General features: G+C 48.9%; 1 protein-coding gene and 1 long non-coding RNA gene across 9 annotated transcripts in view; one reads left to right on the forward strand and one right to left on the reverse strand.

Moving 5' to 3' along the window:
• Positions 1–2,003: 2,003 nt before the first annotated feature.
• Positions 2,004–4,283, reverse strand: LOC112548043. The gene is made up of 3 exons (XR_003091853.1): positions 4,192–4,283; positions 2,952–3,059; positions 2,004–2,868 (listed from the first exon to the last, which is right to left on the reverse strand). It is a non-coding gene; the product is annotated as an uncharacterized LOC112548043 (long non-coding RNA).
• The window catches only part of KLC4 (kinesin light chain 4), a 51,125-nt gene continuing 28,948 nt past the window's right edge, over positions 3,593–25,769 (forward strand). For 3 of the 8 annotated variants that reach the window (XM_025192101.1, XM_025192102.1, XM_025192103.1), the window contains exons 1-11: positions 3,597–3,744; positions 20,375–20,453; positions 20,803–21,081; positions 21,370–21,600; positions 22,002–22,080; positions 22,188–22,413; positions 22,787–22,874; positions 23,425–23,526; positions 24,036–24,209; positions 24,393–24,492; positions 25,143–25,195. In XM_025192101.1, coding sequence (XP_025047886.1) covers positions 20,436–20,453; positions 20,803–21,081; positions 21,370–21,600; positions 22,002–22,080; positions 22,188–22,413; positions 22,787–22,874; positions 23,425–23,526; positions 24,036–24,209; positions 24,393–24,492; positions 25,143–25,195 — 1,350 coding nt within the window. In that variant the 5' untranslated portion in view covers positions 3,597–3,744; positions 20,375–20,435. Of the gene's footprint in view, positions 3,745–11,223; positions 11,298–19,315; positions 19,442–20,374; positions 20,454–20,802; positions 21,082–21,369; positions 21,601–22,001; positions 22,081–22,187; positions 22,414–22,786; positions 22,875–23,424; positions 23,527–24,035; positions 24,210–24,392; positions 24,493–25,142; positions 25,196–25,769 lie in introns of those variants that run through there. The other 5 variants (XM_006035916.2, XM_006035920.3, XM_006035921.2 and 2 more) reach the window with 4 other exon arrangements.

Below are 25,769 nucleotides of genomic sequence, written 5' to 3' on the forward strand. Positions count from 1 at the left end.
ACTCTTTCCACTGCATTCCCTTCATCCACCCAGTTACTTTGTCAAAGAAAATTGTTCTTAACAAATTAATGATGGTTGCTAGCAGTAGAGGATCTAGGATTTTGAAAAGGATGGTGTGGAGGAAAGCAGAGAGCCACAGCAATGGAGAGCAGTGATGTCACTGCCTGTAAATGTTTTACAAGTTCTCCTCTATGCTGCAAGAATAACTGAATACTTTTTGAGGGGTTAACACTGGGTTTCTCATGTGAAACAGAGGTTGACTCCCTTCTGTAAATGCAAATTAAAATTCAGCCTGCATTACAGACTGGTCATGATCACCTTCAGAATACCTAATTTGATGTGTTGGGGGGGGATAGCCATTTGTCCTCTTGAGTCATACTTGGATTTTGTTTCTGTTGTTTCCTGGGGCCAGGCAGACTCTGGGATGTTTTGTTCCTGTGGGGAGTCTTGCTGAGATTGGGGCAGGGATTTTGTGGGGGACTGTTAGCTCTGGCCCAGATACAGTGATATTGTAACTGGGGTAGTCTTCCCAAGTCAAATGTCAACTGTAGGAAGAGAGCAGTAGGACGAGAGTGACTGGGAGATCCAAGAGTTGACCACTTGCAAGCACAAGGCCTTTTGTGCTTGGCAAAACAGCACCAGCTCCAAGCAAAAGAAACTGAATCATCAAGGCAGAGGTCTAACATGAGACCTGAGATATGAAGAACAAATGGTGGGAAGACCAGGTAAAATAAATTCAGCATCTTGCTGACATCCACAATATGCCCAATTTCTTCAGTGCCACCAAAACCACTTATGGTCTGAGTACTTGGGGACCAAACCGCTTGAGACCTAAGGAGGAAGGAGACCTGATCCAGGAAAGATGAAACATCAATGGCCATTGGAAGGAGCATTTTGAAAACCTTCTCGAGATTCTGCTGTTGACAACAGGGTTCTCAACTCCATCCTGCAAAACCCAGTCAGAGATGATCTCAGAATCCCACCCCCAGTCCTTGACAAGGTGAGGAAAGCCATCAAGCAGATGAAAACAAGGCATCTGGAGTGGATGGAATACCTGCTCAAATCTTAAAATAAGGAGGAAAGGAGCTCACATCATGGCCTCGTGCCCTCATCTTAAGGATCTGGAATGATAAGGAAATCCCAGATGACCTCAGGGACACCATGATTGTGACGAGAAAGGATCTTCAAGGAAGACCAGTCTCGCTGCCGAAACAATGAAGGGATTGCCTTGCTGTCTAACACAGGAAAGATCATTGCAAGAACCCTCCTGGACTGTCTCTTTCCACTTGCTGAAGAGATCCTCCCAGAACCTTGGTGTGGGTTTAGGGCATCAAGAGGCACAACTGACATGATCTTCACAGCTCACCAGCTGCAGGAGAAATGCCGGGAACAATATAAGTTTCTCTACATGGCCTTCTTTGAACTCAAAAAAGCTTTTGACTCTCAGCTGAGAAGTGTTGTGGAGGATCCTTCTTAAGTATGGATGCCCACCAAAATTTGTCACCATTCCCTACCTGTTCCCTGTTGGTATGTCTCAGTATTGGATCTATCACAGATCCCTTTGAGGTTAAAACAAGTTAATCAAGGCTGTGTCATCACCAGGGATCCTGGTTTTCTCTGATTTTTTGTTTTTTTGCAAATTTTCTGGGGGGCTTTTTTGGTTTTTTTTTTTAAACCCAAAAGCCATGATTAGAAGTAAAGCCCCCCACACAGCCCCCTTGGCCCTCCTGGTGCCCCTCACTCCCTTCCCACAGCCTCCCAGCCCTGCTTTTGCCCTTAAACCAGCTATCGGCATTGGCTGCAAAAATCTCTCTCTGTGCACCCCTAAGAAGTACCATCAACACTGCCTGTGGAAGAGTCTATGAATCCAGTGGAAAGACAGATGCACCAACATTAGCATCTTCCTGCAAGCAAACACCATGAGTATTGAGGTGATGATCATCCAACACCAACTTTGTTGGGCTGGCCACATCATCTGAACATCTTGGCTCCAGCCTCCTGAAGCAAGTTTTATTCTCCCAGCACAGCCAAGGTGTACACTCAAGAGGAGAGCAGAAAAAGCACTTCAGGGACTTCCTCAAAGCCAACTTAAGAAAATGCAATATCGAAGTCTCCCTCAAGTTGACAATCGCCCAGGACTACTGCATATGGAGGAAGAAGGGATTAAGAATCCAGTGCCACCCACCCCACATGGAAATGCGTGTGCAAGAGACAGTAGAGTCTGATTCTGGATAAGCCTCATCAGCCATCTTCAGGCACACAGGTAAAACAATCATGGAAGACAATCATCCTCAGTTGCGAGGGATTGCTGAAGAAGAAGAGAAGAAGCAGTTAGGGTCAGGCCCACACCAAGTGTAGTTGGTGACAGGAGCTGAGCTGAGCTCCTTTGCATTGGCCATAGCCAGTGAAGTGGGGTGAGGTTCCTTTAGCGCTGTGTGGTCAGCCAGGGGAAGTGAGCAGGCTGCTGTAATGCAGGGTGTGGCTGGGAGGATAGATTGGCTGTTTGAGAGAATTAAACTGGATTTTTTTTAGTATGTGGTGCAACTGGGGTGGGCAGAATTTCGAGATTAAGGACAAGGACAGTAATGCACATTAGGACTGCTCTTGCAGCTCTCCCCAGGACTGTACTGGATCAGCTATAAGTGGCTTCTTTCTCTGAGTTCATCATAGACCTGGAATAGGTAGGTAGGGTGTGGTCCTATTCCTGGAAAAAGCAAGGGAGAGGCTGGGAGGCAGGTCCTCAGGTTGATGAGCCTTTTGTGAGCATTCTGAAGCCAGTGGCAGAGTGTCATCATGACTGCCTCTTCTAATCTTTCACATATAGGCTGGAGAATCAGGAAATCCATCACTTGCTTGAGCTGGAGTGAGCTGAAACCAAGACAGGATATCTTTCTAGAGGCTCCACAAGATGTAGGATCCTTCAGCATCACCATGTTCTAACATTTCCTCACCTTTGCTGCTTAACATGCACAACCTTCACATCTAAGTCTTGACTTCTAAGTGTTTCATCTTCCAGCTGTTGGATCCCATTCTGCCATCTTCAGCTATGTTAAAGAGCCCTGTGCAAAAGGAAAAATTTATTTCTCCTACAAGTGCTTGCAGGTTGCCTTCACGTTATGTCTTAACCTGCCTTGGATAAACTCAGCAGACCCAGCTTTTTCAGCCCACCACAGCAATAAGGCAAGTTCTCTACCCACTGAAACACCCTGCTGGTTTTCCTTCTACACCCTTTCTGACTGCCAACACCCTTTAACAAGGTGGCTATCAGCACTGGATGCAGAGCTGGCACTGCTGAGGCTGAATGTGAAAGAGCCACGTCTGCCCTCTCTGCCACAAGGTCCCAGCAGGCACCTATGCTGTTTCTTAACCACCATGCCCCTTAATAGGTAACAAAGAAGTGGGCTGCGAGGGACATCCAGCCCCATGCCTGAGGCAGGACTACCCCATCCATGCACCCCAAATCCATCCCACACAACCATGATCTTTGCAACCTTCCCCCCTGAGGAGCTGCTAGCAGCGCCCCAGTCCCTTCCCCCACAGGCCGGGCAGTGGAACGTGCCCCGCCGCCGCGGTGCCTCAGGGCATGCTGGGAAGAGGCCGCTTCGGCGAAGCCGCCATGTTGGATTTAAAGGGGCGGCCCCGGCGCCGGCGCCTGGTCGGCTGAGGGAGACACTTTCCGTCCGCGGGCGCCGGTGGCGGCAGCTGCAAGGGGAGAGCCAAGCCGGAGGCGGCAGGCGGGGTCGGGTGAGTGCCCTCCATCCCCGGACGGACGGAGTGGTGGTCGGCCGCGGGCGGCTTGTATTGGCGCGGTAGCGGGAGGGCCAGGCCGGGCGGGCTCGGGGCTGCGGCGCGGCGGCCCCCCGCCCGCTTCCCCGCGCCCTCTCCCTTGCCGGGGGAGGAAGAAAGAAGGCTTAGCCTCGCCTCGGGGCTGCGGTTGGGAAGGGGCTGCCCTGGGCACAGCTTTCCATAGCCCCTAGGGTCAGACAACATGAGAAGCTGAAGGGCCCTCCGGAGGACACTCAGTCCAAGCCCCTGCTCAAGCAGGACCAGCCCCAACTACATCATCCCCGACCCAGGCTTTGTCCACCTGGGTCTTAAAAACCTCCAAGGATGGAGGGTGCATCTCTGCTCTGGGTAGCTGGTTCCAGGGCTTCACCACCCTCTTCCTGAGAGTTTTTCCTAATATCTGACCTCAGCTTCCTTTCACATGGGTTTCTTGCACCTTCCTTGGAAGCATCAGGACCTGGTTGCTTGCATCAGCAGGAGCAGGACCACTAGCTGGCTCCTGTCTCTCATTTTGTTGAGCCTTGACCTCCCTCAAGCAGGACAGCAGCGCTGTCGTAAGGGCTGAAAGTAGAGTTATATAAGGGGTCCCAGGAGCAAAGTAGTAGGGTGAAACTCAGAAAAATGCAGGGATTGTTGGGAAAAGCTTTCCCTGGCAAAGTTTAGCCTAGTTCCTCAGCCTTGCAAAGGAAGAGGGCAGCCCTTGTGCTTGGAATGCATAAAGCTAGACTGGAGCAAGCCCTGAAGAACAGGGACTAATCCTGGTTGTCATGGGGATGGACTACATGGGACCTAATGAAGCTCTTCCATCTCAGGCATTTTAGATTTTGATCTGGGGAATATAATGCATGTTGCAGGCAGAAATATCCCCAGCTCAGGAGAGCATCTAACCCCAATGTCCTTGTAGCATGTGACCAAGACTACATAGTATATAGTACAATGGCAGGGGAGACATGGCAGAACCAGGAAAAGACCAATTCCTCTATCTGTCCTGCTGCATATGTGGTTGGGTAGAGACCTTAATTATCAGGGACAAGGCAGAGTTTGGATTAGGAAGCACCAAGTCCCTCTGTTGGAAGAAAAGTCCTCAAAGCTGGGGTGGAGGTTGCTGCTGATGTTGGAGGATGGTGATCCATCTTTGGGGTCTGTGCCCAAGTAGCTCACTTCCTTATTGGGAAGATAGTAATCAATGTATTTTACCCCACATTTGCAAGTGTAAGAACTAGGGTGGACTGAACCGGCAGAGATGTAGTCCACTGGGAGCCAGGGTGTCCCTGGTGTGTTGGACCGGTGGATACGCACCACTTTGACAGTCATCAGAAGCTGTGGTCAGCAGTTCCTTCCCTAGCCTCTGATGGCTGAAGGTTCCTTGCTGACTGCTTTTGGCCATACTCCATATTGTGCCCTTCAACTTTATCCTCTGAATTCCTTCCAGCTCCTGCTGTGTAACATTTTAGCAAGTTAGTTGTGGAGCATCACTTGGGACTGTGGTCTCTGTCCTAGATATGCTTCATCCTCCTCTACCCACTCCAATTCTCCTCCATCCTGGAAGTCCCTTCTTGGTATTGACGGTGCTCCTCCTTTGCAACAGAAGAGGGTAGGGATACATGCTTTAGGTGGAGGGCAGACTCTAGCTAGCCTATTGAGGAGATGCAGAAACAGGAGCCAGGGAACACTTCTGAGAAAGCAGGATGCCTCTTAAAAGACATGGCTGGGGGTTCATTTAAGTTGAAGGAATTGCTTGCTAGTGAATGCTCTTTGGGTATACTAGCAAATATGAGCTCAGTGCAGACCAGCCCTTTGCCCTGCATGCTGCTGTCTAAAAGTGAATATGATGGAACCTGTAGTAGGTGTGCAGTTTAATTTACAAAACTTTTCATAATAAAGCTACTAATTTCATAAAACCTCATATATATGTATATTTATGGGGGTGGTAGGGTGGTAATGGGTTTACTTAGGTGGGTGACAACTGTGACCATCTCTGTAAGGTTATACTGCAGGGTTTTGTTTTTGGTTTTGTTTTTAAGAAACCATTCCAACTAATGGCTCTGGATGCAACTATCTATCCATCTACCAAGTGCCCTGTCTCTTTCTAGAGACTGATGGTCCCACATGCCTTTATTGGCCAAGGTGGATAGAACTTTTTAAATAACCTATGTGTAGTTAGTTGGCTCATTGATTTTAATTACTACTAAATGAGTATAAACATAGTTTATTTTAATCTGTTTTTGCATTTATCCTATTTAGTTTTCTAAGGAACTTTTGGTTGGTAACCATTACAACATGTTGATTTACAGTTAAACAACAGTCTCTGTACTGACTGGTACTTTTTTCTAACCAGAAGGATGTGTTAAAATTGATATGTATTCACTTTGCCAGTTATAGCTAACCATATATGTATTTGGGTTGTAAAGTTTTACATTTGTTCGGAAATGGTGAATGGCTCAGCTTTTATCTATTGGGTGATCAGTCCCCTTAGTCATCGTGAATGTTGGGCTCATTTTGGATGGAACCTGACATGTTGCTAAAATGCACGCACAGCTTTATAAAACCAATACAAGAATCTTAAAATAATTTTAAGTGTACTGTATAATACTTTTTGTATTTAAGAAGTTAGTTTTAGACAAAGGAAGCCTTATCCCTGGTTGGCTGAACTGTTTCCAACTACTGTGTTCTTAACTTTGGAGGTAGTGGGATCTCTTCCTGTCTTGCTTTATTTTATCCGTAGATGGGAAAGGGGTGGGAAAAGTACTTTTTGCTCTTCCTACTTCCAGTGATTTCTCAACTTGGAATGAGTTAGTTGAATAAACCTAAAAAGCAGAAAATAGCCTCTAGATGAAGCAACTGCTGTCAAAAGCTGGTTTAGCATTTCAGCAGACTCTTGTTTCAGACACTTAGCCTATGATTTGATGAGCTCAGTGGTTTGACTTTTCTTTAGCAGTGAATGCAAACTGCTTACTACTGTCAGTATAATCAAATAACATTTTAGAGATTAATACTGTCAGAATTCTAAGTGTAATTTTTAAATACCTTATTTGCATGTTTTTTAATTTTCCTTTTTTATTTTCATCTGTGGTTTTATCTGATCATGAGCTTGATCATAAACACTGCTCTAAATATTCTGGGAATTGACTGCAGATGGAAATATTATGCATTCTACAGAGATGCTGACTCCCTTCTATCCTCTGGCAATGAATAAACCAGCTTTGGCAAGCAAGGGTCCATGGATCTGTGGCCTAAATGTGTAGAGAGGGCTGGATGAGCATGGCCTATATATGGAAGATGAGGATCTCCTTGTGATGGGCAGGCAAATTGGAAAGAGAGAATGGGACTGGATAAGTGAAGTTTCTGGGCTCTGCATGGAGACTGGGTTGTGATATATTACAACCTTTTTACTGTAGCAAGTAGCTGTGAAGGGTGGGATGAATCTGTTTGATTTGCATGTGAAAGTAAGATGTTGATACATGGTTAATAACTGACCTGTGAGCTAGAACCACTACCATAAACTATCCTCTCAGGGGGCCATGAGTAGGTTTCGGGGGGGGTCTATGGGGGCTGCAGATCTGGTGCTATCATGATCTCTGAGGTTAGCTGGGGCAGACCATGCCCAGGCTGAGCCTGCTGCCACTGCTGCTGCCAGGATCACAGAAAAACGTGGATTTTCTCTCTTAAAGGGGAAACATGCAGGAAACTGGGTTTCCTCTTGCTGGCTGGCAGGGTTCCAGCTTGCAAAGGGGCTGCCTGGGACTGTGGTGAGTGGGAGGAAGCAAATCTGGCAGGGGTTACCATATGCATGTGTGCATGTGCACCCACAGTTTTTGCACCCACAGTGGGCACAGGACTGCAGCCTGGCTGAACCAGCTAGTGGGACGTGGTGTAGGAAGGCAGAGTGGGGCAGCAAGACTTGTTGTCCCAGCCAGCTGTGAAGGGGTAATGGGGGAGGAGGCGTGCACTGCCCTCACCTTCTGCTGCTGGAGAGGGGGTGGGGAGCAGCGCAGGTGGTCTGAGGGGAGCAGCGGCAGCCAGGCCATGCCCTCGTCCCTTCTGTGGGTTGGGACTGAGGGGCACAAGCAAAGCCAGGGAGCTGTGTGTTGGGAGCGAGGGGGGCCTCCAGTCAAAAGGTTGAGAACCACTGGTTTATGGCTATGTGGTTGAGGTTACTCCTGGCTTATGGCCTATGTAGGACCTATGTGTTATTCTGTATGCAGATATTGGGGGTTTCTGGTTATTAAGGCTGCACTTTGGAAAGTGGACTATAACCTATCTGCATTCATTTGGAGACTGTGACTGGGCTGTAGATGAATGTTCATTTATCCTGGTAATAGTTCAGGATTTTAACTGTGGTGTTACTGCACTTCCACCCCTACTTCCTGCCCTTCCCATGGTCTGAAGCAGACTTAATTTGAGTGAAAGGTTGTCTTTTATAGTAGAGTCCCTGCAAGCTCCAGCATCAGCACAGTCTCTTACTGGGCAAGGAGTGGGTGGGGCTGGACATGAGCTACCTTGGAAGCAAGACAGAGTTCATGCTTACCCATAAGCCAAGAGGAAGGAGTCTCCTGCTTGGTGGATGAATGGTGATAAGGCTTTGCTTTGGACTTTGGCATTCACAAGGTTTTTTTCCTTCAGATATAGCTGGAACCAGCACTGCCTTATACTTGATTAAATTCCTGACTTGAGATCCAGAAAGACTCTCTACCCTTCATGCATACGTTGCCTTTACAGAAGGTTATGAGGAGGGGATTGTCTGTCTGCCTGTCCACTGTTATGTCGCAGTGGAGCTCAGACACTCCAAATGTGCTTAGGGGTTCTGTTTTTGCACTGTGCTGTGCAGTGGGTGAGAGAGATTCCTCTGGTTCAAAACCTTGGTCTAATTAAGGTTGGTTTTTTTTAAAGTAATAAGCATTTGCTGTCCTGCTCTAAAATAGTAGCGGGGACTAGGTGCAGGCAGTTTTTACTCTGCAGCAGTAGAACAAAGTCTGCATTGTATGTTCGGCTCAGGTTTGATCCAAGATGTCAGGAGTGGATGAAAAGGTATAGAAATAAGGGGGCGGAAGAGCAAAGGAGAGTTGGTCTCTTAACCAATCCTCTGTGGTCACTGCAACACATCATCCATCACTTGTATGGGCATCTAATAAGATGGGGCCACAACCTGAGGAAGCAGCCAAACTAAGTGGCCTTTCTGGGGTGGGCTCTAATGCTTACTCTGCACCCATGTAGCACATTGTCCTAGGGGTCCCCACTAGATGGGCCCCTAATAGACTGTAACACAAATAATTACAGGGATAGTTATTGCATATCTGAGAGCTGGGACAAAACTCTCTCTGGGACTGTAGAGGAGGCAGTTGAACATCTTGCTGAAATGCAGCAGAACCTCAGTTCTATGCAGGTGGCCAAGAGAGTGGGGGATGGGGTTGTGGCTTACTGTGCTGCATCATGATGCTGTCTCGCTGATCAGCACACTGCAGAGATCAGGGAGACCAGAATCTTAGTAGTGAGTGACAGGGCTTTCTCCTACAGTGTCTGGCAAGTGTGGTACTCTGCTGTGCTTATTCCTGTATCCTCAGGGCAGGAGCCCTAGGGATTGGCATGCCTTGCTGATGGCTGACTCCAGCATTGTTCAGCTTTTCTGTGCTACCAGGAGACCGCTGATCAAGCTTCCTTAGCTTGGCTGCATTCCACCCCCCACCCCCCCGGCATGGGGCTGCAGTAGGTTGGTTGATTGCTGTGCTGTCTAGTGCCTCTGCTTTCTGGTGGGAGCAGAGGTCAGAGCAGCAGATGCTGTCATCTCTCTGGGCATAAGTGCTGCCTGCAGCTATCTGGTTTCTACAGCATCTTGTGGTCTAGGATTGCTGATACCAGACAGGCTTCTGGAGGAATCAAGGTGTGTGTGTAAAGTGGGGGGTGTTGCATCTTGGGGCAGAGATGAGGTTCAGTACCTTGCCACAACAAAGAGCTGTTCTGAGCCATGCTTTGCAGCGTACTGGAATAGGAAGCCTTGGCTTTTGGGAGGCTCATAACTAGACAGTCCTTAAATACACAGTAGAACTGTTCTTGCAGCTATCCCTGGACTGTATTGGATCAAATACAAACAGATCCTTTCTCTGGGCTCACAGATCTGGAATATGCAGGGAAGGTATGGTCCTATTCCTGGACAAAGCAAGGGAGTGGCTGCAAGGCAGGTCCTCAGGTTGTGCTCCCAGCTCTGTATCCTGAGCCCTCTGAGGCCAGTGGCAGCAGCCATGCTACAGACTGCAGTAATCCAGGCATGAAGTAGACATGTTTCAGTGGTGCCAAAAGGTGCAAAGAGCGCAGGCTGTGCCTGCTGCAGCCTGTTTCAGAAGAATGGACAGCTAAGGGTCACTGCCTTAATCTCCAGTTCCTGGAAAGAGCTCAGTGTCAGTAGGAGCTGCACCCATGTCAAGGCCCTGACCTCAGGAATACTTGACAGAGGGCCTTGACATGAGTGCAGATGTGGGGCTCATAAGGACCACTTACTCTTTAAGCATTGTAGGCTGTTTGAAGAGGCCAGAATCAAGCTAGACCAGGGGTTGGTTACATTTTTAGGGCAGAATGCCAAAAACACCCACAACCTCGACTTGTAAGATGTTGATGTGCCTAGGGGTGACCAGTGGGGGAGCTATGAGGGACCCGATCCTTGTGGCTGCACAGCTGTGGCCCCTTCCCCATTGTCTGCTCAGAGGCACACTTGCCAAGCAAAATGCCTTTACGTGCCTTGCTTTGGCACCTGTGTCAGGGGTTGCCTATCCCTGAGCTAGACCCTTTGCTTCTCTTGCAGATGAAGCTTAGGGGTCTTTACAGATTACTTTCTCAAGTGACTACTCTGCTCCTGAGCTGATAAAGGAAGTTTGCTGACTTACAAGGTCAATCTTTCTGGGGGTGAAAGCCCTTCGGCAACAATGGGTCAGCTAGGATGTATTCTGTGCAATAATCTGATTGTGCTTACAGAGAGTAGTAGTTGTCCTGCAAGTTTGTGCATTTTAAGATCTCTGCTCAGATGGCATATTGGCAACATGCAGAACTATGGCAAAATGTGCTTTGGTCTTGCCTGGGAGGTGGGAGGTGGGAACGATTTGTACCAGCTAGGTGCCTGCTGGTACAAGGAGGGCTAGTCTCAGCAGGGGTTATTTGTCTGATTTAAAACTGCCAGAGCAGTAGAATGGGTCCTAGCCTAACTGAGGATTGGGCCCAGGCCCTTCTGTAGGTTGACGTGTCATTAGGTTCTTAAACTAAGAAGAGAAACCAATTACCCTCCCATTAAAACCTACCAAGTCAGGTTCACCCCCACACCCTGATATCCCCAACCGTACTTCACACTGTACTTGCACACTTTCCCTTCCCCAAGCCCTTACCCCTGCTGGCCCTGTTCCCCTTGTCCTGGCATGGACTTTCCCCTGACACTACTTTTTCCTCCCCCTCTAGCTCTGCAACTGTGTCCTGGCAGCATCACCCCCTCTGTCCTGCCTGGGCCTGCACAGCCCTGCCTTACCTGCGAGGTGAGCAGTGATATAGGCAGGCATGGGATGCAGCAGCAACACATGGCTGGGGGAGGGGGGAAGGGGTCTACAGAGACTCCGGTGAGTCGCAAAGCCCTGAGCTGAGCTGTGTTTCTGCTGGGATACCAACTGGTGACTTTTTGCTTTGTCTATCCTTCAGCCAAAGGTAGGGAAGATTAGCCACCTTTAGACTAAGATACAGATAGAGCACAAACTTTCATGAACCCCAGTTCAATTCATTAGATGCTATCTGATCCTTCAACAGCTAGTCTTTTTCAGACCACAGATCCTCAGTCAAGCTCACAGTTGCTTAGGATTTTTTTATGGATAACTCTTTTTTTTTTTTTTTAAACAGACTTTACAAACAAGTTTTCTTGGTAAATTTTTTTTCAAAAATGGTTTGCAACCCTGATTGTAGCACAGCCTAGCCTGCCCCAGGGAGTTCTTCCTCTGACCATAGTCATGGACGTTCCCTGTGTGCTGAAATTTGTCTCTTGAGTCAGCAAGGCATACAGGCCTCCTGCTATTGTTGTAGAGAAGGAACCAGGCACCCCCAAGCTGGGCACCTAGTCAGCTAGTTTGGTGACTGAGCAACAGAGAGGAAGTCACCTGTTTGCAATACCTGCTTATTTTTTGTCTCTGCTTTCCTTCAGTGTTATGCTAGGGGCCACCTTATATAGGCTGCGCTATACAGGGAGTACAGAGCAGCTGAAATATACCTTGCCCACTCTCTCTGCCTTAAGCATAGCAGCAGGGTAATTGAAAACCAGGCTTCTTGTACCACATTATGGCAGCTTGCAAGGTGTGTGTGGTTTTTTTTAAAACTAGGGATCCTTAGAGATCTTCTGCTTAGTTGGGTCCAGGAAGAGAGAGTTTAGATGACTTAAAAAAAAAAAAATGCTAACCTCTCCTTGGGCACAGCGCCCCTGGACCTACACAGGATGGGGACAGATTTGCAGCTAGTGGATTGCTTTCTTTGTTGACTTCCTCTCCTCTATACCTGGTGGGTATGCTGGCCTCTCTAGCTGATATCCACCACCAGCCCAACCCCCCCTTTACCCTAGGAGCCTGCATTGCAGATATTCCTGCAGGATTCCTGCTTCTAAGATCCTAAAGTTTGCTTCCTTTTGCTCCTGATCCTTAGTGTGACCCTTAGTTCTTTATCCTTTTCTTGTTGTCTGGGATCCTATCCTGGTCTGCCACTTTAGAAGGGAGGCTTATTTAACCTCCATCTGCTTTCGCAAATCTGTTTGATCATGGTGTTTTACACTTTACTCAGGAGTGGCTGTCATACAGGAGGTTGTGGGAGCTGAAGTGTTCACCAGATGTGCATGCCTTCCATCAGGTGGATCTTAGTGATGGTCTGTTTAAAAACAGGTGCTGCTAGTCTACACTTCTGAAGCTTCTATCACTGGTGGAGCTGCTTGGGTGCTAGACAAGCAATCTGAAAACCCTGAGTGGGAGATGCACTTCTAGGTCCCAGGATGTTTCACACTACCATGGAAACAGTTTTTAAGGCTAGGTAGAGACATTTGGGGAGGTTAAATTGGGTTCAAAATGGCCTCCTGATTTTAAACTTAGCTTGCCCCAGTGCCAACTTTACACTTAACAAACGTGTAATAGAACAGAAGTTCTGTGCACATAAACTGGTCTAAAAAATGCAAAACCTGGTTTAAAATAAACCTGGATCTATGTAGTATTAGATTTATTTGATTTAGGTCAAATGCTGGTGCATGGAACTTTTGTCCTGTTCCCCTGCGCAGCCGCAGGGGCAGGAAAACCCATCCAATGGCCCCAGGCCCCCCTCCCCTGGCACTAGGGTATTTTTGCATGCCAGCTACCTTGTGACCAGCTAGACCTCTCAACTCGCATCCCACAAGCTGCTCCAGGTGCAGCTGCTCTTATCGGCATCAGCATTCACCACTCCCGGAACCAAGCAAGTAAGTCCTGGTGGGGGGAGGGATGGGAGTGTAGGTTTGCAGAGGGGGGGACCCCTCCCTCCCACCCATGGGTCATGTCTATTCTGCATCCCTGGTAGATCCCCCATCCCCCCCAATCCCATTCAGCCTGTTGGACTCCCAACCCCTTTGCTAGCCCCCTCATACTGACTTATCTGCTATTGGACAACCATTTTACATTTTTTAACCTCCCCTTAATGCCCTGAATGGCCTCACAACCCCATGACCTCTGACCTTTGACTTCCTGACCCTTGACCCCGATCTTTGACCTCCTGACACCTTGACCTATGACCTCTCACCCCCTGAATGCCCTGTACTTGGCCTAAAAGTTTGTCCCTTTTCACTGGGAGTCTTCCTTGATATCAGCCTAGCTTTGTGTCAGTAAGCATTCTAGAAGAACTGCTTTCTCTACATGTTCCTATACAACAGGAGAAAAGAACGCAACCTCATGCTGTGCCTTCTTCATTTTACCTTAGAAATGTCTAACATCCTGTCTTGTTTTGTTTTTGTCACCTGTCCCTTGGGATAGGGGCTCAGCTGCATGTTGGGAATTCTCACCACTTAATTGGAGGTGTGGACAATCTGGCACAAAGACCTTTATCCCGAATGTGTACACTTCACAACAACAATTTTGAAATGGTGTGAAGGACAATTTCATGTTCCACTCATGTTTTGCTTCCCTCCTTTTGCCAGTGTCGTAATCATCCTCCATTTTGTTGGATGGTTCCAACAAAAGGTAGTCATAAAGTCTCATGGTGCAGAAGAGCTGAATGATTATTGTGAAAATATCTTTTCTAGAATGTAAACAGAAGGGGTGGTGTGTGTGTGTGTGTGTGTGTGTTCCTTAAAAAGGGGCCAAAGTCTGTCCCTGAAAATATTTTATTAACCTGTTTGTTGCTTATTCTAAGATTTAGTTTTGGTTATTTTATTCTAACTCCTAACAGGAGTTTGTAATTCCCTGGTCACAGCCATGCTACCAAATTGACTGACCAGCACCCCGTGGCCTGGTCTTTTTCACTAGTGTCCATGGTAATGCAGTCTCAGCCCCTCTGCAATTAATCCTGAGGCTGTTACCATCCCAGTCTCTTTATTCTGCTCCTCTGCAAGCAGCAACAGTCTGTTGTAACTTACACTTGGCACAGGAGTGTTTTGGGAAGCCAGTTGCTTTTTTCTTATACTGTATAGCTAAACATTTTTTTTTTTTTTTCCAGACAACAAAAGCAAATGTTCTAGCTTTCCCATCTTGGGTGTCTGGTATCCTAAAATGTCTTGCAACAAACATATACAACTAGTTTTAAACCCATCTTGCTGATGGAGTTGCTGTGAGCTGCTTCTGAACTAGGCAAGGGAGATGTGCCTGTAGTATATTCCCATATGCTATGTCATGATGCCTGCATGATTTAGTTATAGAAGACCCTGAAAGGGATCAGAAACTTCTAGTGTTTCTCCTTCCAAGGTGGATGACATAACGAATACATATTCAGAGCTCCAAAACAGCTGAGCAGTTGCAAGGATTACTCAGCCATGCACCTGACCCAGGTAGAAAGATCCTGCCAAGCAGGGCATGCTGGCCAGTCATGTACCATATTCCCAGCTCCTGTTGTTGGAACCATCCAACTTCTCTTCCCTGCCTTTCTGTGGTACTGTTCTGAGCAGCATGCTCTCTGAAGTCAAACTTCTTAGGAAGATCGGGGTGGTTTGGAGAAGGAACATTGCTTCTTGGACCTCTCCTCTCACTGAGCCCCAGGCTCCCCTGTTGCCCTCTATCTGTGACCAGACATGGAAAGTATCAGAGCTATAACTGCTAAATGGGATGGGGAAAGGGGCAGGGGGAACCAAGCCCTAAACTTTGTCCAGCTCCAGACAAAAACCCAGAACTTGGAGCTGGGGAACTTATTGAAAAGATGTCCTTTTTCCCCTGCCCAAGATGTTCAGGCCATCTCACTTTCCTGAAAAGGCAAGCCTACATGTCTGTCCCCTCCTTGTAGCTGCTCCTATCATCCAGACTCCAGAGGAACCTTGAAGTTTTGACTGCTGAGACAGGAAATACAATGCCCTTTTACTAGGAAGAGTGCTTATACAGCAGCCACTCATAACTGGCTGCACAGTAGTGTCTGTTTCCATAGCATTCTCCTTGTTTGGAAGGCTATGTACCATATCTGTATCTGCCAGCCCTGGGGAAGCCAGCGATTGGGGTTCTGTCTAATGCTAGTAAACCCCCTTAGGGCAGTCATTTTGAAGGAAATAAATTGTTGGGAGGTGGGGTTGGAGCATGGAGCTAACTGGGAAAACTGGATTTTTGTGGCTTTGAGACAGGGCAGTGCTAATATGGCTTTTTCACATTCCTAGTTCTTGTTGCTTCCTACTGTTTGTTCCCCTGGACTCTATATAGCAGTGATTTTCAACCTTGTTACACCCAAGGTACTCCTTGGAAACTGCTAGCTCTTTGTTTCACTTGATTCTTTTTCCGTAGTTAAAAAAACAAAAAACAAAAACCCAAAACGAGCAGTTTTTCTGTTGCAAAATATTCAGACAGTCCATAGCAGGTCAGAATGTAATGCTGTCTATTCCTGCAGCACCCTGGCTAGGGATCACCTCTATGTAGGAGTGAAACAGGGTGGTCAGCGTGCTTCTCCAGGCCTTGATTTCCTTCCTACTCCCACCCTTGAGCAGGAAAAGATGAGGAATTTATTTCCCACTGGAAGCAGCTGAGCACTGAGCAGATCTGTTCTGAAGAGCAGCACAGCCACATACATAGTTACCTTGGGTGAGGAATGGGAAAAGGCTGTGCTGTAAGCCTGGGTTAGGGAATGTTTTTGCAGCTCCAAAGGTCAGGACAGCACCCCTGGAAGTGCTGCGGAACTCGGGAGGTGAACTGCAGTGCTATCTCTGGGCCAACACTCCTTGGTTCTATGGTCTTTGACAAGCTGCTCATTTTGCTCTTTGTTGCTTAATTTTACATGGATATGCAGGCCTAGAAATTGAGAAGCTAGGTCCTAGAGCAAAGAGGAAGGTTTTGGAGAAAATCTGAAGTGCTTTAATAGCATGTTTGAGAACGTAACTTGGGTGAAAGCTAGTGCAAGAGACCCATGGAACTCATCTTCCCCTCACCTCCAGTGAGGTCCCGTGGCAAACAGCAGGGCCATCCTGAGAACCTGGAATAGGGTTCGAGTTGCATATTGCAAGGTACAGTGCTGGTTGGCTTGGGAGAGCTGCAGCCTCAGCTTCCAACCCACTCTAATGGGTGATGGGCAGGCAGCTTTGCCTGGTGCAGTGCCAGTGCACAGTACTATCACATAAGCTAAAGGTGCAGTGCAGTATCTGGGAGCAATAGTAAGCTCTTAGGGTCTGAGCTGTGTGATATTGGTGAATATTATACCCCCAGGTGCCATCTACTTACTTGCCGTGAGTCCCAAGCTCCTGTGGAAGAAGACGGTGGAGACTGACCAATGAAGGTGGAGCCAGAGATGGTGCATACCATGTTGCTTGTGCTATAAAAACCCTCTTGGCTCATTATGCAGAAAGGAACTGCAAGCAAAGGCCCATCTTGTGCCAGTGTTTGTCAGCTGAACTGCATAGGAAGGGATGAGCAAGTCCCTCTGCACAGATAGCCCAGGTGGGCTATGGATTTGGCCCCAGCAGAGGCAAAGGGGCAGAATACAAACTGAGGTGTTCATCAGTTTTGGCCACGGTCTTCATGTTCTTTTACCTTCTTGGGGGTAATGTTTAGTTATGGGAGCTTTGCAGGGAGAAGTATTGGAGAGAGAGAGAGGGAATATGGGGAGGCAGAGCTTTGCTAGGTGTGTGGGGATGGCAAGTCAGGATTGGTGGCTGAGTTACCCAGTTGGAGCAATAGTCCAAGTTTGGGCAGAGAGACCAGAGGGCTATAGGAAGTGTATGTGTAGAGAAGGTGGGGAATAAGAAAGGTGTGCCTGGCTTCAAAGGCTTCTGCAGAGTTCTTTCTGTGAGCCTTGGGTGCCGTTTTGGCTCACTGAGGTTATAGGCAGCCTGTTGATGAAGAGTTCTGTTTTCAGTAACCTTTGTCACAGTGTGGGCAGACCCCTGTTGTGGGCCTGAGGGCTGGTATGCCTCAGTGTGACTGCTTGTTTTCCTAATGACATTAGCAATGTCGTTCCAAGAATACCTTCAGCAACCATCTCTCCCCAGGTTGCAGTTCTCCCCAGTCATAGATTTCATAGATTTCTAGGGTTGGAAGGGACCTATTAGATCATTGAGTGACCCCCTTCTCTGGGCAGGAAAGCACGCTGGGGTCAAGTAACCACAGTCAGGTGTTTGTCTAATCTCCTTTTGAACGCTTCCAAGGTAGGGGAAAGCATCCCCTCCCTTGGAAGCCTGTTCCATAACTTGGCAACCCTCACCATAAAGAATTTCTTCCTGATATCCAATCTAAAGCTACTCTTCAGTTTATGGCTGTTGTTTCTAAAAACCCTGAGGGGTGCCCTGGTAAACAGAGTATCCCCCATTCCCTGCTGACCCCCCCCCCCGATGAGCTTGTAGACAGCGACAAGATCACCTCTGAGCCTTGTCTTGCGGAGGTTGAAGAGATTCGGGTCTCTCAATCTGTCTTCATAAGATCTTACCTGCAAGCCCTCAACCATATGAGTAGCCCTCGTCTGAACCCTTTCCAGGTTCTCCACCTCCCTCTTGAAGTGCAGTGCCCAAAACTGGATGCAGTACTCCAGTTGTGGCCTCACCAATGCTGCATAGAGGGGAAGTATCACCTCCCTAGATCTGCTCGTGACGCACCTACTAATGCAGGAAAGAGCAGGGTTAGCCTTGCCTATTACCTCATCACATTGGCGAGTCGTGTTCATTTTTGTGCTGGCTATGACTCCAAGATCCCTTTCTGCTGCTGTGCTACTTAGAATGGTATTTCCCAGTCTATAGGTATATTGGTGATTCTTTGTCCCCAGGTGCAGCACTTTGCACTTATCTTTGTTAAATTGCATCCTATTCTGATCCGCCCACTTCCCCAGTCTGTCCAAATCTGCCTGAATTCACTCCCTACCCTCTAGTGTGTTTACTATATCCCATAGTTTGGTGTCATCTGTGAATTTGGACACAGTGCTTTCTACGCCCTTATCCAAATCACTGATTAAGATATTGAACAGTGCTGGTCCAAGGACAGAGCCTTGGGGGACACCCCTATCCACATCTCTCCAGGTAGAAACCATCCCATCCACCGCCACTCTCTGGGTGTGTCCCATAAGCCAGTTTTCCACCCACCTGACTGAAAAAATCCATGTCACAGCTACTTAGTTTACTTGTAAGAATTGGGTGCAACACTGTGTCAAAAGCCTTTTTAAAATGCAAGTAAATAACATCTACCCTTACCTCCTTTCTGAGGTTCTTTCAACCTACGATCTGTGGGGATGGTTTGTTGTAAGCCACTCTGAGCCTGCTGGATATGATGGGTTATAAATTTAAACTATAAATAAATTTCCTCTTCCAAACCACTGCAGATATGGTGAAGACTCCCTTCATCATATCGGGCTCCCTCAGAATTGCTCCCAGGATGTGCTGTGGTCATCCTTGTCTTCTGTCCCATTGCACAGTACCTTGCAGAGCCAGTTTTGCTCCATAACTGCCCAGCAGTTCCCTTGTTCTTTGCCTGGCTACTCCCCTTCTGCTACACTGTCTCGCTATATTTGGACAATCTTCTCCACTTTCAAGTATGCTGCTGCTCTCGCTAGGACTGCCTTGGCACTAGGGACTCTTGGAAGCCCTTTGAGCTGAGCAGCTGCTTCCCTGGAAGTGGTGGGAGTGCCCAGCTAGGGTGGGACTCTGCAGAGACGGGCATTGCTCTGGCTTCCCTTGTGCTGCACGTGAAACAGGATTTGCTTGCTTCTGTAAACAGGCAGGCAGCTGTTGCTGAGCAAAGGACCCAAAACACACAGAGGTGGGTCTACAGAGCAGAACAAAGACAAATCTGTTGGCACTGCCTTCCCTTACTTGCCCGGCTGGTGTAATACCTTGGCTGACTGCCAGCTTCCTGCCAGTAGGGTCACATGAGCTCAGGTTGCTCTGCCTGTTTATAGCTCTCTGCCCACAGAGGTGCTGCTTGGCTGACCCCACCAGTGGCTGCTGCAAATCTAGCACTGGGATGCATCTATGGCACTGACTTGATCTGGAGGAGAGTTCAGCACTTGCTAGTCACTGGCCAAGGTAAGCAGTGGCTTGTCTTAGGCTGCAGGTTCTGTCTCAAGGCTCTTGTTAAGCTTTTTTGAGTGGGGACAGCTGGGATGCTCAAGTTGGAGTCCAAAGGGGCAAGGCACTAGAGGGTTCATTTCCACTGGGTACCTTGACTCTGGACATGGGCATGGAGAGGGCAGATTTTGGACTGGGGGAGGGGGAGAAGGGACCAAGGGCATGTCTGACTTAACGTTATGGGTAGTTGTTTGTATATTCAGTGTGTCATATGCTCCAAGTGGCAGAGCTCTCAAGTGTGGCAGCCTTTTCCTCTGATAACAGTTAATTCTGGCTCAGGGCTCCCAAGTGCGTGCTGCTCCCATTCATGAAGTAGGGCTTTGATTCAGGATCCTGAGGCTAATCAGGATGCCACATACATACTAACTCTTACAGGGGTAAGTAGGTTGGTACTATTCTGTTGTGTGGGGAAACCAAGGCATGGGAAGGAGAAAAGATGACATGGAACCCTTGAACCCAAGAGTCTCAATGCCTCCACTTCTGACAACACTACCTGGACTGTCAGCAAAAAAAAATCAAGCGCAGTGGAAGAAAAGCTGTTTGTTCTGGGTGAAGTGTGCCCATATGGGGGTGGATACAGTGGTATAACTCTGGTATTGGGGTAGTACAGTAAAGCTAGCAACACCCCCCCCCCCCCCCCCCCCCCCAGGCAAACAAGCCTGCTGGGCTATATCTGGATCTTTTTCCTCTTGCTCTCTGCAAACTGTTTGTGGTCCTGTTCTCTGCTCTTCGGGTCTGACCTTCAAGGCACTGGGGGAGGTTTGTTGTCTGTAGGCTGGCTGAGTGGTGTGCTGTGCCTCTTTTTGCCTGCTTTTCTAAGGGACTTGCCACTGAGGAAGCAAGCTGCTTTGCTTGGCTTCTTTCCATCTCCCCCTCTTCTTTCTCCCACAGCCAACAACAGGCACTGAGTCTTCCTGGAGACTCCTTGCACCTGGTTCCCAGCTGAGTTCTGATGACCTCTGAGCTGGAGGTGTGTCTACTGCAGTTCTTGCTGATTTTTATTTAGCTTTTGAATGATTGCTAAATTCACTTTCTTGGCTGACAAAATTGTGGGCAGTGAGGAGGCAGCTGGTTCTAATGCTGTGACCCTCTGTCTCCTGCCTGTATGCTGCTCCAAGTGACAGCTAGCACTTCCTGCCCCCTACCTGTCCTCTTGCATTGTGTGTAGGCCAGGAAGGAAAGAACTCGGAGAGGACAACATTGTTTCCATCCCAGTCCTTGGCCTTCCCTCTGAACTGTCTGGGCCTGGAGCTCTTCAGCCTCCATTAAGTACATGCTCCTTCTGGTAGAGTGTTAAGAGGTTTTGATTTTCTCCTCAGGTGTCTGTGTGGGGGCGGAAAAAAAAAACTATGTCCACCATGGTGTATCCAAGGGAGGAGAAGCTGGACAAATTGAGCCAGGAGGAGATAATATCCAACACCAAGCTGGTGATGCAGGGGCTGGAGGCCCTCAAGAATGAGCACAATTCCATCCTACACAGCCTGCTAGAAACCATCAAGTGTCTGAAGAAGGATGAGGAGGCCAACCTAGTGCATGAGAAATCCAACCTGCTCCGCAAGTCGGTGGAAATGATTGAGCTGGGACTTGGGGAGGCTCAGGTGAGAGGCTCTGCTAGGGAGCATGCTGGGAAAGGACCCTGCAGCACAGTGGCTGGGACCATTGCAGGAGGGCTGATACTGCTATGCTTGCCCCAGGGGCTGCACACTTAATCTGCACCTGAGCCTGGTAATGTCTAATCTCCATATCAAGAGATGGAAGGGTTAGGGAGGTTCTTCCTTTATGAAGGTAGTCTTGGCACATTGGGGCGGGGGAACACTTGGCACATTAGGGAGTTGTTCAGCTCCTCTTGTTGGATTAATGTGGCCCCGTTGGTGTTTCTGGTCCAGGTGATGATGGCTCTGTCCAACCACCTGAATGCTGTGGAATCGGAAAAGCAGAAACTGCGTGCTCAGGTACGGAGATTGTGCCAGGAGAACCAGTGGCTGCGGGATGAACTGGCCAACACCCAGCAGAAGCTGCAGCGCAGTGAGCAGACTGTGGCCCAGCTAGAAGAGGAGAAGAAGCACCTGGAGTTCATGAACCAGTTGAAGAAATATGATGAGGATGTCTCCCCTTCGGTAAGAGTTGGTGCTGCAAGGTGCATTAGTGCTCAGAACAATCCCATGGGCGTGAGCAGAGTGCCCAGTTTTTGCAGCCTGAGTCTAGCAGTTCATTTCGCAGTCCCTGGCATGCACCTCATCCCACACCTGCAGGGGCTCCTTTAGCCTCAAAGTAGGGAGGATAAAGGGCGTAGGTGTGGAGTCCATCAGGACTTGGAGCTGGGTTCCCAACCCAAGAGAAGTTGGAGGGGGTGGGAGGGAGGGTGTTCTTATTAATTGACAATCTGCAAACCTTTTAATGATAGCCAAACTTCTTTACTGATGCATGTTTTTACTGATATGTTTTACATGATGTAAATTCCCTGGGATGCTGATAGCACATGTAGCTGGTTTTGTGCTTCCTTCTCTCTCTTTGTCAGGAGGAGAAAGAAGGTGACTCTACCAAGGACTCTCTAGATGATCTGTTCCCCAATGAGGAGGAGGAGCACGGCCCAGGATGTAAGTGTTCTGCTTCATGCGCTTGCACCAAGAGCCCAGGCTGGCTTCGGGAAAACGGGGGTGAAAGCTATGCTGCTCCCCAGTTGACTCCCTTGTGTGTTCCGCAGTGCCCCACCAGCACAGCAGTGCAGCGGCAGCGGCTCAGCAGGGTGGTTATGAGATCCCGGCACGCCTACGTACCCTCCACAACCTGGTGATCCAGTATGCCTCACAGGGGCGTTATGAGGTGGCTGTCCCGCTCTGCAAGCAGGCACTGGAAGATCTAGAGAAGACTTCAGGCCATGATCATCCGGATGTGGCTACCATGCTCAACATCCTGGCGCTTGTATACAGGTAGGGGAGCAGGGCTGTGCTGCTCTACCTGATGTGCCAATACAGGCCTTATGCAGATGTGGAGTCCACCAACTGGCAGAGTCTGCCTCTAGAAAAAGGTTGTGGGTCAGTAACCATCTTGCAATCTGGACCTTGTTAGTATATGTTGAGATCGCAGAAAACTGTGGGATGGGCAGGCCCCGTTGATAGATTGTGGGAGTGTTGTAGGGGGCTGAATTTGAGGGCAGCACAGTGCAGGCTGGACTTTGGAGAAAGCAATGGGTTGGGGGAAAGTCTCTTGGAAAGGGGTGGCATGGCAGTGTTTTACCAAGCTTTGCATGTTCTGGATATCAGTACCTTAGAACTGCAATAATTGCCTGGCTCTGCACTGCAGGGATCAGAATAAATACAAAGAGGCAGCTCATTTGCTGAATGATGCACTCTCTATTCGTGAGAAGACCCTGGGCAAAGACCACCCTGCAGTGAGTATCTTTCACCCTTGCCCTGGGTGTTGGTCCTTCCCCCCGGCATTGGTAGTGCAGGGCTTGGGATTGGTGCCCAAATTCTGTGTCATGCTTCCCTTGTTACCCATGGCTAGGTCATCTCTGGCTATAAGGCTACAGGCTAGGTAGTGTTGCTGGGACTGCAGGTACCCAAGGAGAGCCATATGTGCTGTGGCATTGGGTTGAGGAGATCTCTTTGCAGGGTTGTTACCCAGTACTCTGCCCCAACTCCCCAAGCCTCATGCTTGGATGACTGGCTGTGCTGTCCCAATCCTGAATTCTGTCAAACTCCTCCAGAATGGTATTAATTCCCTGCAGCCTTCCTGAACACCCCCAATACCAGCTGATGGCTCTGGGTTGCTCCTACTTGTTTGAGGTACTAAGATGCTCTTGCTGCTGTCTCACAAGGTACTGTGCAGCAGTGCTGAGTGAGAAGGAACTAATGTCCATGTTCCCACCAACTCCCATCACTTTCTCATTTTTTCTGAGTCCTCTTCAGCTTCATTGGATGTGACTTACGTTTTTGCAGGTAGCAGCAACACTGAACAACCTGGCTGTTCTCTATGGCAAAAGAGGGAAATACAAGGAGGCAGAGCCACTGTGCAAACGAGCCCTAGAGATCCGTGAGAAGGTATCAGCCCCATTACCCACCCTCTTCAGGGTTCTGCAGGAGGGCACCAGCCCCAATTGCTCCTGGTGTGCTGCTTGTTTATTTTCAGAAATGTAGGAAATGGTACCAATATAGCTCCCCCAGTCTGGGTGGGAAGAAGTGTCCCATGCCCTGCAAATAAACTGTCTGGTTCCTGTAACATTCCCTAGTGCTGCTGACCTCTGCCTTATTGTCTCTTTCCTTCCAGCTTTGCTTTCAGACTGACATTATGGCACCTCTTCTCCCATCCTCCCTAACACTTGGGCTTACAGGAGATTAAAGGTCATACACACTGAGGGACCATTTAGAGTCTTCTTGCTTCCTGTCTTTCATTATAGGGGTGCTAGGCAAATGATCATCTAGATAGGGCCCCTCTAGGCAGAACTTGGGATATCCAGGACTCTTGAGGAGAAGCTTCTATGCTATCTCCAAGGGCTTAAAATGGTCTTGAAGGGGCTTCTATCTGATATCTTCCTTCTCTGGCTTCCCAGGTCCTAGGCAAAGACCACCCAGATGTGGCCAAGCAGCTGAATAACTTGGCGCTGCTGTGCCAGAATCAGGGCAAGTATGAGGAGGTTGAGTACTACTACTGCCGGGCATTGGAGATCTACGAGAGCCGCCTGGGCCCTGATGACCCAAATGTGGCCAAAACCAAGAACAACCTGGTGGGTCTGTCTGGGTTCTCCTTACAAGGGGGGGGGCTGGGTAAGGGATGTGGGAGGCTGGGGATACCATCTGCGTAAGGTGGAGGGGGAAACAGTGGGGAACTTTCTGAGGAGGGGGAGCTGTGGTGTAAGGATACTTGTCATCTCTTGGGGCTTCAACCACATGCTCTGTGTTGGCTACAGGCCTCCTGCTACCTTAAACAAGGCAAGTACAAGGAAGCTGAGGTGCTGTACAAAGAGATCCTCACTCGTGCCCATGTGAAGGAGTTTGGCTCTGTAGATGGTACGTACAACTGGATGGGGAGTCTAGTTTGGGTCCTGGGACTGGTCTCCCAGTGGCTGGGTGCAGCGCTCCTACACAGAAGGTATCTCTGCAAGGTTTCACTACTTTTGACACTTGCCTGCCTGTCTCCATGCAGTCTGCTGCTCTCAGCCAGGTGGGGCAAGAAGCAGCCTGTGATGCACCTCCCAGGCTTTGTAGCAATTTGCCTGAAGAGCTGGCCCTAGGTTCTGTTTTGCCATTATGCTGTTCTGCCCTTTTCCTTCCAACTCATGCAGGCAGATAAATTGCTTTCAGCCTCTGCTGGGTCAATGGCTGGTGGGTTTCGAGGGAATCCCTGTTTGGAAACATGTGGAGAGCAGCAACTGTAACAAGCAGGTGCTGTGCCTGTGCTGAGGCATGGGTCCACTCTAAGGAGAGGCCATCAAAGTAGATGGCTTCCCACAGAGAGAGCAGTAGGAGGTATTCTCTGAAGCAGTGGGCACATCCCCCACAGGCATTCTTTGCCTCTTTCCAGGCTGGCCCTGTACCATGCTCCCTTGCTTGCTAGAGAGGCCCCCTGTTTGGAATCAGGGAGCAGTGCTGCAGCTTAGCCCCTCTGAAGGAGCATGGCAAGATAATGAGCAGTGCTCTCCTGTGTTCTTCCTGCACAGATGAGCACAAGCCGATCTGGATGCATGCAGAGGAGAGGGAGGAGATGAGCAAGGTGAGTGACCTCAGAATAGCTCAGCCCCACAACTGGGATGGGGCATGGGGAGAGGGAGAGTTTTGGGGGCTGGAGTATCTTCTGTTTGCCACAGGCAGGAGTTGTCTCTGGTGTGTGTACAACAAAGAGCAGATTCTGCACCTGGTTCTGGCCAGCAGCAGGAACAGGCATGAGAGTGAGGCCCCCAGTGGCAGCCTCTAGGCTTGGGGATAGCATAGTCGTACAGAGGCAGCCTAGGAGGGAGGGTACTGCAGCTACTCACTGGAGCTGATATAGGAGTGGATGACAGTGGGTGGCAGGGATCTAGCTGAAATTTGGAGTGGGGGGTGAAGGTTGCTCTGGCTGTGCCTGCATGTTTTCTCTTTGCTTGTAGTGCTCTCCCTAGGACATGTTGGATGCAGAAGACGGCGGAGAGGCAGTGTTGCTGTACCACAGGAACTTAGCCTCTACTGCTCACCGCACCATTCATTCCTGGGGCAGCCCATAGGGCTGATTGTGGGGCTGGAGAGCCTGAGAAGTGGCAGACAGACCTGGGAGAATGCTGCAGCATGCTGTTGCCATCACCTTTCTAAAG

This window comes from Alligator sinensis, unplaced genomic scaffold (genome assembly GCF_000455745.1).
Source record: "Alligator sinensis unplaced genomic scaffold, ASM45574v1 scaffold390_1, whole genome shotgun sequence".
Lineage (NCBI taxonomy): Eukaryota > Metazoa > Chordata > Crocodylia > Alligatoridae > Alligator > Alligator sinensis.